The 11,720-nt window shown below is 31.3% G+C and overlaps 2 protein-coding genes across 2 annotated transcripts in view; one reads left to right on the top strand and one right to left on the bottom strand.

The window, feature by feature from the left end:
- Window positions 1–5,413, bottom strand: part of LOC106459771 (small ubiquitin-related modifier 3-like) — a 20,823-nt gene extending 15,410 nt beyond the window's left edge. The window contains exons 1-2 of the mRNA XM_013919423.2: window positions 5,258–5,413; window positions 1,440–1,565 (exon numbers count right to left, since the gene is read on the bottom strand). Coding sequence (XP_013774877.1) covers window positions 1,440–1,565; window positions 5,258–5,275 — 144 coding nt within the window. The 5' untranslated portion in view covers window positions 5,276–5,413. The remainder of the gene's footprint in view (window positions 1–1,439; window positions 1,566–5,257) is intronic.
- A 1,941-nt stretch (window positions 5,414–7,354) lies between these two features.
- LOC106459767 (protein Jade-1-like) overlaps window positions 7,355–11,720 on the top strand; it is a 51,181-nt gene continuing 46,815 nt past the window's right edge. Inside the window, 1 exon segment of the mRNA XM_013919419.2 lies at window positions 7,355–7,533. The gene's annotated coding sequence lies outside the window, so the exon portion shown is untranslated.

The following is an 11,720-nucleotide window of genomic DNA, read 5'->3' on the forward strand; positions in this document are numbered from 1 at the left end:
TGTACTTTTGTTGTTATTTAAATTTTAAATAAAATTTTTTCTTCTTTCCCCTTCAAAGCCGTCTGCAGCCATTATTAGTCTCAAAGTGGGTTCCTCGTCATCGAATTTGTACTACTCTAATGTTAGAAGAATACCAAAAAATTCTCAATACAAATTTAAATTTACATGAAGATGTGCTATATTATGACAAAGTGTGATATACAGTACTTTTGCAGTAATATCTAGTTAATTGAATGTTGCTTGAAATTTAGTTACTTATGCCAAAAAATAAACTCTGTGACCTATTTTAAGAATGGCTGACTGTGTAATTGGTATTGCAAAATGATGTTTGAGACTTTCATCTGAATGCCAGTATTGTCACATTCCTAAAATTTAGTTTTCTGTATGATAGTGATACTAAATAAAAACTTGACAACTCTATAATAGTTCTGTATGTATAACTTCACAAAATGAAAGGTAGCTACTGCAGGCCACTCAAAGCTGGTTATAAAATATTTACTGAATAACAGTTTTATTACATGTTTACAAGTCTCTGACTTAATATTACATATTTTTGTGATTTTTATCAATGATTAACATAAAATGCAAAATTATTCAATGCTTATCTCTAAACTAACTAAAATGAGACAATCATTATCATATAATGTAAACTTTAACAAACATGGAACAATAGAGCTTAAAAATTAACAAAGAAAAAAACAAATGCATACTTTCAATCACCTGTTACAGTTTATTTAAAAAATACAAGAAAAATCTGCTTACTGAAGTTTTCCATCTAGTTATTATTAATCACAAAAATTAATGTGTAACTCAACTGTAATAGTTTTACCTATAATTTTATGACAATCTTCACTTTTGTTTTTCCTTACCTAGACAGAACAAAGAATTAAATTTTACAGGGCTGAAAGACAGGAAGAACTAACAGGTCTGTGTCTAGGCCTACATCTAATATACTAAGCAAAATGTTGTGATAAAAGAAATACATTAAACAGATTGAACATCTATAAATGAGTTTACACCATGTTAAGTTTTCTTTTATTTGCAAGCTTATGATCTAGTACCTAAGGGAGTCATCATGCTAACTCATCAGGATAGCTTGACGACAGTTCTGGAAACATAAACTGAAAGTATGCATAATGTTTTAATGTGGTGTAAACCCATTTATAGGCACTTTAATATTCTTTTTCCAATGTTTAAAGGATACCATTCAATGATATTCAACAGATGTAGTCCATAAATAATACTTTTATATTACTTTGCTCCTGTAAAAATACTCAAGCATTTTCAAAATTAGAAGGGTAATGCAAAAATGGTTTGGGTAAATAAATACAAATACAGAATATGTTATGTTTGTTTTCTCATTTTAAGTCAACCGCAGTTACTACATATATTTTTTCATTAACAGAAAAAAACTTCCTAAAAAATGAAACATTACTTACTGCTCTGTCACAATATGTTGTCATTAGTTTTCTAAAGGGTGTGTGTTTCTTTATTTTAAATTGCACAATACTTCCATCTTGTCCAACAACTTTCAGTTGAATTTGTTCATTCTCAGGTTTCACTCCCTGAAGAAAACAAAAATAACTATGAATAGCCCTTTTCTATTTAGAAAATAAGCTTTAGTACCTGCTTGTCAAAAATTGTTTTAATATATCAAAACCATTTAAGTTAGCTACTCAGAACTATTCTGCCCACTGTATCTATAATTTGTCTTAATTTAAAAGATGCAATAAGGTGTCTTATTCCTGATAACCCATCACTTCATTGAAAAACCTAAATAAGATTAAACATCTTTCAAACTAATATAATCTTGAGAAAAATTATCAACTGCTACAAAACCTCTTTTACATTTTTAGGATTAAAATGTACTTCAAACAGGTGCTTACCTCTAAAATACTGGAAGTCTTTCCTTGATAATTACTCTCATTTTGTCAACATGTGACTCAAAATTATACTAAATCAGTAAATGTCTTTAATGCAGTTCAGAGTACATGTCAACTTTCCCATTCTTCCATATTCCACATGTGTCAGGAGCTCTTACTTAAGCTTTGCTTTCCCACTATAATTCAGATTTCTAAGCTGGAAGCATGGGAGAAAACCACATTTCAACCAGTTGTGGGAAGTTAAGTGGGAATGTATTTCAGAGTCAAATACTTGTTTGAAATACATTTTAACACTAAAAATGTAAAATCCAAATCTAGTAGACTTACCTCTTAAATATGAAAACTTTTACTCACGTTGAAAAGAGGTGGAACATGGAGAGTTATGATCATACAACTTACAAGGTAAGAAAGTAAAAACTTAAACCATATTAAAGATGCACTGATAAATATTAAAGAACTGAATTCAGGTGAAAATGACTAAAGCAACCAGCCTAATATACAAAAATTGAACCTAAGAAAACTCAAAAAGAATAACTTTTTTTCAAGCAGGGTTTCTATTTTACATTTAATTCATACAAAACAGGCTGGAAGCATAAACATAAGAGAGAAAATAGATCCTGCTCTAGTAGTGGAAGGTTCTTGGGGGAGCATTGTAGTCAAGAATTATAAGTATATATACATATTCCTAGGGCTTTAGCCTTTCTTCATCCATATATAAAAAGGCTAGTGAGTCCTGAAACTTCCCAAGTCAATAGGAGATCAGGAAGAACCACAGACAGTTTCAAGGATAGAGCTCAAAAACATGAGGATAGTACAACGGGAATATTAAAAAGTAAAATAGAAACAATAATAAAAACATAGATGTTCCTCATCCTCTTTAGAACAATGAGGTATCTGGTCAGAATGATCATCCTACTTCAGATATTTTTAATGACACACAAAGGCATATATGCAGAGGTAAGAAAGGTACCTGCTAAGGCATCATCAGCCATCAAATGGCATCACCTGGCTACTTCTAGAGGGAATAATCTTCTCATGGAGCAGCATCAGTGGAAGGGCGGAATTGTATATAGGACAAATGTAAAGGTTAAAGAACATGAAGACATATATCTAAGGCTGACATGAGAGACTTCCAAGAGAAAAGAGGTAGAGGCTCCTGGATTGCCAAGAACGAGTGCTGCAAATCAGAGACAACACCCTGGAAAGTAGTCAAGGAGGAGGATTGGCATACAGAAAAAGATTTTACCAATCCTAATTCAAAGTATCAATTGCTAGGGCAGCAGAGACTGGAACTGATGATCAAAAGGGTGGAAACTTGGTGCTAAGGAGAATAGTAAAGGTACTGATAAAAGGACTCCCAAAATGTAAACAAAACCATTGGAATACAGATGATATAAAAACCACTTTCTTGGAAGGATCTGATCTGGTGAGACACATAATCTGCTACTAAGTTCAAAGCTCCTGAAGGCCAAAAACTAAGATGTTGTGGTTGTGAGCCCATAAGAAAAGCAAGAGAACCAGAAAGCAGAGGCCCTGAAATGGATACTACCCTGTTAACTGATATAAAATATGACAGCATAGTTGTACGAATGCATCAGAATAAGACTTTCCAACAGATGGTGGTAGGCACACCGAACTGCCAAAATCTCAGTGTGCACAAGCATGAAGTGAAGAGATGGAAGGAGAGAAGTCAGTGGATCCCTGAATATAATTCCTGATCTGCCAGAGTCCATTGAAGTGGACACAAATGGGCACACTATAGAGAGAAGAAATAGAACCTGATGCACAGGAAGAGAAGACATGAGAGCATTGAAAACCAGAAGTTCCATGTCTCAGAGGTTTAAAGGAGAAGTCCACCCAATGGCATTCAATACTGACTGAGAGCCTGACCAGCAAACCCACTGATCTTAATATTTCAACCAATTTCCAAAAATAATAACAACTAAACAACACCGAGCAAAGAAGTAATGAAATTTTAACCAACTAATCATGCTTGGTAAAGATAGGAAGGAAAATTACTGGTCAACTAATAGTTTTGGGGTGTTCATATTATTTACCAGTCCAAGTACACATTCTCAAGCTGTAAGTGTAATCTGATCTATGCTTCAGAAAGACTGATGATAACTGCAGTATTTTTGTAGAAGGTAACTGGGATTTGTGGAGTTATAAAACTGCATTTAGAGTTTCAAGTGAATCACTAGCTTGACAATAAATTAGAAAAAATGAGTTGCAAAACACATTTAACAACTGTTGATGGTGACCACAACCATTGCTATCAAAAGCCTAGAACTTTCAATGACTTTCAAAAGCCTTGCACACAGGATTTTTGTTTGTGACATCCAAGTATCACTGATTTTTAATTCACATGGTCACAAGACCCTAAAACCAACTTTTCTAATTCTGTCTTTTTTCATAACCTGCTTTTCACACCGTCAACTTCAGTGACTTACCTCCCAGCAAAATTCCAATTTTCTCCAAAAACCACGTTCTACAACCCCGCAGATTTACTTGGAACGTCTTCAGAATTATAAATCAACCCACAACTTTCAAACATAATTTGTTCTTTACATTTACTGCAAACTACAAATTTCACACCTTTAACTGCTCTGCTACTCCTAAAGCTTTAGAAATACCAAAAACCTGAAGCTTACTATGCAATTAAGAAAAACTGACCTAGTTGAAATACAGCTTTTCTATTCATAAAAAACTTCCACAGAACTATGTTAAAAGCCTAAAAAGTAAAGTACGTGGTAAATGTCAATCAACATAATGTAAATAATAGAAAAAAAATTTTTTTTTAAAAAAAGCTCCAGAAAACCAGTAGAATCAACTTACAATTTATTTTAATATCACCAAAGACAAAGTTGGCTAACAGTAACACAACTTTGTTCACCAGAATTTGAGCAAAATAACAATGTTTTACATAACCTTTGGGGTTATGCAAGTCTACATTACTGTAAGTTCTAAGTAGGTAGTTTGCTATGATAAGAAGGTACTATTAATAATTAATTATTTATCAATTATATTATTTAGGCTAATTAGTAACAACCACTGACTGACTTAACCAAATTATGATATGCATTATTTTATTTTCAATTAGGTTTAGATCATAGCTTACAACTACAACTTACAAGTCACAGTGATATATGTACAAAAAAATCTAAATTATACTATACTATTATAACTATTCGTAATGTTACTAAGTTAAAACTAACAGTAACTATATTAACTTTAACTTGAATTTAAGTTATTAACAGTATCGTAAACAAAGTAACATTATCAGTTCAACGTCAAATTACAACTGCGCTCTGTCCGATATTGAATACTGGCTTTAAATTATATTCTTTTTCCATTGCACGATGAAATTTAAATACCTGTTTTTCATCTGACATTTTTTTTCTTACTTAAGGCTGAGGCCTAATTAAATCAGTAAATGTAACGAAAACACAACTTTCGTCATAATTTTTTCGTTCTTTTTTTGCGCTGTAAAGTTCCCAATATTAGAAAGCTCATCACCTCCTGGTGACGAAATATTAGAAGAATATTAAACCTGCGAATAGCATCTTTTAAGAATAAATACTAACATTGTATTTTTAGAATATATAGATCCCAAAATTAAAACGATAGTATTAAAATTTGGCCGGATTGTCTATTTAAAGACATTTAGTCAATTTATAATATGTAAGTAATTAGTATTTTTCATTTAAAAATTTTCAGCAGTATGGTGGGTGCAGTATTGTTTACATCCGAATAGCATAGATAAATAATTACATTCAGCTTATTTGCTTATATATTTTAATACCAAACTTTTTTTTATCTGCATCACACTATAATTTTAACACAAAGAAATTAGATCATGTATGTATTTCCTTTCTTTTTACGAACACGGCATCTATTTTTGAATGCTTGTACTAGATGTAGTAACTCATGATTTCCCTCGAATGACTCGGAATATCATTGGATGATTTAAAAGTTATAATTACGGAGTAGCCTCAATGAAGTTTGATGTTTTAAATAAAGGGAGAGTAGAAGGTAATATTGATCATTGTATAAAGTTACAATGAAGTTAAATGCATACATCTTGGAGGAAGCAATGTGTGATGATTTGCTTTGTGGTATTTATTTAAGCACAGTAAAATGATATACAAGGTCACTTTCGAGACTCGGTTAAACTTAAAATTTGGTGTAATTTTTTAACTTTTATTAAACACACCCTTTCTACTCTTTCACAACCGAAAATAGTTTGAAACAATGTAACTTTGCGATTATATTTAGTATTTGTTTCTGTTCACCTTCCGATATTATTATCTGAAACATTAAACAGTTGCTTTTATTGTAAAACACGCCTCATATCATAATCAGCTGATTACTGCAATTTCCAGTTAGGTCTGTTTTCAACAGCCCGCTAAGATCGATGATAGGTTAACGTATTCGGAAGTACTTTTTTATAGTTTTGCTGTTAAATTTAATGTTCTTGTCTTGTTCACCTTCAAGTAGTGAAGTTTGAAAAAAAAAAGATTTATTTGTTTATTCCAGAATTTCGCTCAAAGTTACACAAGTGTTATCTCTGCATCACTAATTTTGAACTGATAGAGCAGCTAGTTAACAAAAGTCATCACCAACTCTTGGGACACTTATATTTGATCGAATAATGGAGTTTGATTGATACTCTTATATTATACTCACGGCTCCAAAGAACGAAGCGCGTTATTTCGACAACAGGTTGTGAATTCTCGGTTTCATAGTCCAGGTATTCTCCAAACTATCCAGACACAACTGATAGAATGATAGACTAGAAGAAATACAACTATTCAACAAAAGTCATCACCAACTCTTTGAATAGTTATGTTTGATCGTTACTCCACAGTACAAAGCGCGTTGTTGCGGCAACAGATCGCGAATCCTCGGATTCATAATCCAGACACTCTCCAAAGTATTTAGACAAACCCGGCCCTTTAATTTCCTTGTTTGTATTCAATTTACAATATATAGCTGATATATTTTCGATGTTTCATTAGCTCAAAGCCAGACTTAGGGCTCTGGTATTGAGAGAAAGACCTTCTCTGCTTTCACTTATAAGTTCTTAAAATTTGCACAATGAGCTATCTGCAATCTGTCCAACGTGGAGAAATGAGCCCCGGACTTTAGCGTTGCAAGTCAGGAAATGTACCGCTGATCCACCAGGGGACAAAACATTGAAAGAACTATAGATGGTTTAACGAAATACTATAAAGTAAAATTGGAAATAAGAATAATCGAGTACACAGATTTATTAATGAGCAAACTATAAATAAAATATTACAAAATTAAGTTAATAAAACTATACTACATAACTGTAAGAAATGTCTAAAATATGAAAAGTTTCTAAAAATTGTCTTTAATATTATGCATGTTCATGTTTAATTTGAAATGTTTTGTTTTTTTACGAAACTACGGTAGTAAAAAAAAATATAGTCTTGGTCACGTGACTACATGTATGCGTTGCGCTGTGGTGTTTGATGGCGCCAAGCGACTGAAGAGGTAACCATGATGATGAGGTGGCTTAATTATGGTTAGGAGTTAAACTGAAAATGCTGTAAAGGATTTGTAACTGTTCTTGAACTTAGTGCCTATTGTGACTGGAATAGTACAGAATAATCTGGTTTAAAAGGTGAGGATATTATCTGTAAGTCAAAGAGTGTTGATGATTGTAACACGCTAATTGGGAAGTGGGTTAAATAACATTCGACTCGAGGTGTGTGAAGCACGGTCATGGCTGCTGGGACTGAGAGTGCTGTTGCATTTGGGTGCAATGTCATGTGTATCATAAGCTAGGCCAGTCTAAAGTTTGGGCTAAACTGATCTATCTCTGAAACAGATGCTACATGCATTTAAATTTTCGTTATAAATAACGTTATTTAAATATATTATAATATTATCCAGTACACAAATTGTATTGGAAAATGAAGTTGCATAGTACTGTATCAGAATAATAAAAAATACCAGAAGTACAGCAGATATAGCGACATCTGGCGATTTTTTAGTTATATGTATATACATATATATATTACTAATTTTCTAAAATCATGTAATTTGTAAAACTAAAAGTTTAGAAGTTAAAGTTTGATCCTATGAATATGAGGTTTTTGCTAATGCATGTTTATGATTGTTATAAAATTTCCTTAAAAGTAATAATATTTTTCTTACTTATATTAATATGTAGCCTATTTTAACTTTTAAGTTAAACTGAGTTTAATGTAAAAATAAAAATTGGATTGAAAACTTTATTTTTTTCATCAGGTGTTTGACAGACAATTAGTCTAATAGTAATAAATACCATGGAAAAATGGGTTTACTCTAAAGACTTTTGCTTTCAATTGATGCATTCTCATGTACAAATAAAGAGTGTCACACTGTATTATTTATTGTGGTACACTTGACCCTTCTTCAAATAAAATATTCTGTAGAAGGAAATATAAAAGTAAGCAATCATAGTTTTTCTGTAGCAAATTTAGTATGTACTTTTTCTCACTAAGACCCTTGTTGTTTTCTAAAATGCCTGGTATTACTTTTGCTTCATTTACAAATAGAGAAACAGTAAGGATTAAAATGTGTCCTGTTAATGTTGATAGCATCATACTTGTTTTAAATATTCTGAGAGTAGTTATAAATGAAATAATGCTTATTTAAAAATTATTTTACAAATTTATATATTAGCTTATCAGTAGTTGAAGCACTGCAATAATAGGTTTAAATGTAAGAGTGAAAGTAAAGTGTGATGTTCAGTAAATTCATTTATTCCATTAGTGGTTACCAGTAATGTAATGTAATTAATACAGAACTGAGAAAAACTGATCACATTACAAAAAATATCTTTAAGTTGTTTGGGAATGTTTTGGTTCTATCTGTAAAATCATATAATGTTAAATGATATACTAGCATATCTGTTTGTAAGACTTATAAAATAGGTAAATTAATATGTAGAATTATACCCACATTGTTCTCTACATTAAACTACTTTTACTTATGAACTTTTGGCCCTCTTACCAGAGCATTCATCGGGCTAGGTTTTTACTCAATGAAGGCTCTAATAAGAGGGTCAAAAGCTTACAAAAAAAAGCATTTTAACGTAGAGAATGATCCATGTATAATTCTACTACTATCATATCTATTGAATTACAAAAGGAATACTATAAAAATGTTTCCAAAGAACAATTTTGGAAAATCAAAGATGTTCTTTCAAATTGGAAAATACTCTGTTTTTTGATTACCAATATTTATATCTAAGTGGACTTCTATGTGGTTACTGAACTAAGTTCTTGTGAGCTAAATAAGTTTAGTAGTGTATTACTTGTACAGTGTATTAAGGGTTGTTCTTCTAGTGTAGAACCATGTTAACCTAAATGGAAATAGTCTAATTGGCTCTAGACCTTTGATTTGGTTTTTGTGACTTTCAGAGAAAGAACAGTATTTGACCCTCTTCTTTCATTTTTCTAATTTCAATTTATGATTTATAGGAAATATCATTATAAATAATTATAACTATTCAATTTTAATTACAAATTTGGAATTACCAACTGTTTTTATTTTTATGTCAATCACATTACTAGAAATAAATGCTTATATATTGTTTGATTTTAACCTGACTGAGCTAATTATTTACAGAATATATTGAAGTTATTTTAACCTTGACTTATTTAGGTTACTTTAGGAATGCATGATCAACACTGATTAATCCAAAACACTATATTATTATCAAGGAAGTCTCTTATTTCATGTAAAAAAATACTGAAAATTTGGCTACAGTTTTACACAGCTAACTTTTACATAGTTAGATGGTATCATACCATTGTAAAAATGAAAAATTACTACAGGTAATGTGAAGAAGTTAAAAAAGTGTTCAAAACTGGTAAAACACACGTCTATAACAAAAACTATATTATTATTTGCAACATTTTGGGCAGAATCCCTTCGTCAGACAGTTTAAACCATGTTACAAATAAAAAAAAGGCTTATACAGAATTGTTGAAGGGTTAGAATATAAAGAGATTCTAAATTATGTATGAACTGCTTTGAGCATGTTAACAAAAGTATTTTTAGAAGGAACAAACATTGTTGAAGCAGTTCTATAAACAGAAATTAAAAGGACACAGAAAAGTAATAAATATAAATTCAAAAAAATGATAAAATAGTAATTTAATTATAATAATGATCAGGGAAATATGTAGGATGGTGTCAAGCTAACAGGGGTGGCCAAGAGATATTAACAGAAGCTGTAATCACTTAAAAGAAAAACGTGGATGAACTATTTGCCTCACGTGCAGTTATATCACCAATTTATCAACTCCATCCAATTCTGCCTTTACCTTTCACATAAAAGGCCAATTAACCTGTACATCAGAGTGCATTATTTATTGCATTTGCTGTACTAGATGTAAACAATTCTATATTGGGAAAACTATATGCAGATTAGGTGACAGATTCCGTGAACATCTCTGACTTTACGCAACGGCACCCTCAACCACCCAGTCCCCAAACATTTGAACTTCCTGGATCAAAACAGAATTGATGACATGAGTGTACTAGTTTTAGTACATGCCCCCCACAATAGGTATGATCACAAAAGCCAAAAACATAAACTTATATTTAAACTAAACTCTCTCGCACCACATGGAATTAATGAACATTTTTCTTGTAAGTGATTTAGAATCTCTCTGTATTCTAACACTTCAACGATTCTGTTTTTTTTTCTGTGTAACATGGTTTAAACTGCCTGATAAAGAGCTTCTGCCCAAAACATTGCAAATAATAATATTTTTGTTATAAATGTGTGTTTCACCAATTTTGAACAATTTTTTTTTTCATTATTTTCCACGTCTTGCGATCTTTTCTACTGTATGTTGTTTGGAGAAGTTAAAACACTACTATATAGTTAAACTTTCTAGTTTTATTTTTATTCATTCCATAATAGTTATCAAAATTTCTAAGATAAAATTTTAACTATCAAAAGTTTTATTTTACAAAATAAATTGATGTTATTCTAATTTTTATGTTGTTTGATTTTAAGTTAGGCTACTTGCCAAATATAAATGAATATTATTTATGATGTCCATTTTCCCTTGATTTGTTACAAAGTGTTTGAGTAACTGTGTAATTATTGTTACAGCTCTTAAAGCCATCCCCAACTTTGTCATAAACTAGGAGAGCCTAGATTCTGTTTAATGTATTAAGTGTATAAACTTTTTGAAAAAATGTTTTTAAATGCTTAAACTTTATTATATTATATAAAGATAGTGAAGTAACATGAAGATTAATTGCATTTTGGGTACGATAATGGCCTGTTTTGGTTAGACAGCAAGTATAAATCACTACTTGTCTAGCATACATTTGCATAATTGTTTGTCTGCCTCTTCCCTCACCCATACTCAGCACTAGTTCCAGCAGGATGCTTTATCTTAATATGCTTTAACTTGATCCCATATTGCCCCTGAAACAAATGTATCTAAACAGGGATTTGTTTAGTTTCAATTCCTGAAGACAACATTGCTATAGCCTGATTGGTTTCACATTAGTTATTTGTATTAGGTCATCAAAAAATCAATGTCGCATTTTGGAACACTTTCATTAACCACCCCCTAAAAAACGTACATCACGTATAATAGTTAAACGAACTGCCTGAATGTCACGTTTTCGTGTAGCCTATATAATGTAAAGTTTAATATACTCTAACCCCTTATAGTGATGACACATGATGAGACACATGTTTGGCATGTAATTATGTTTGAATACAAGAAGGGAAACAATGCCTCTGTAGCCACAAAGAATATCAAAGAAGCTTATGAAAATGTTTTGAATGTT

Source organism: Limulus polyphemus, unplaced genomic scaffold (assembly GCF_000517525.1).
Source record: "Limulus polyphemus unplaced genomic scaffold, Limulus_polyphemus-2.1.2 Scaffold658, whole genome shotgun sequence".
NCBI lineage: Eukaryota > Metazoa > Arthropoda > Merostomata > Xiphosura > Limulidae > Limulus > Limulus polyphemus.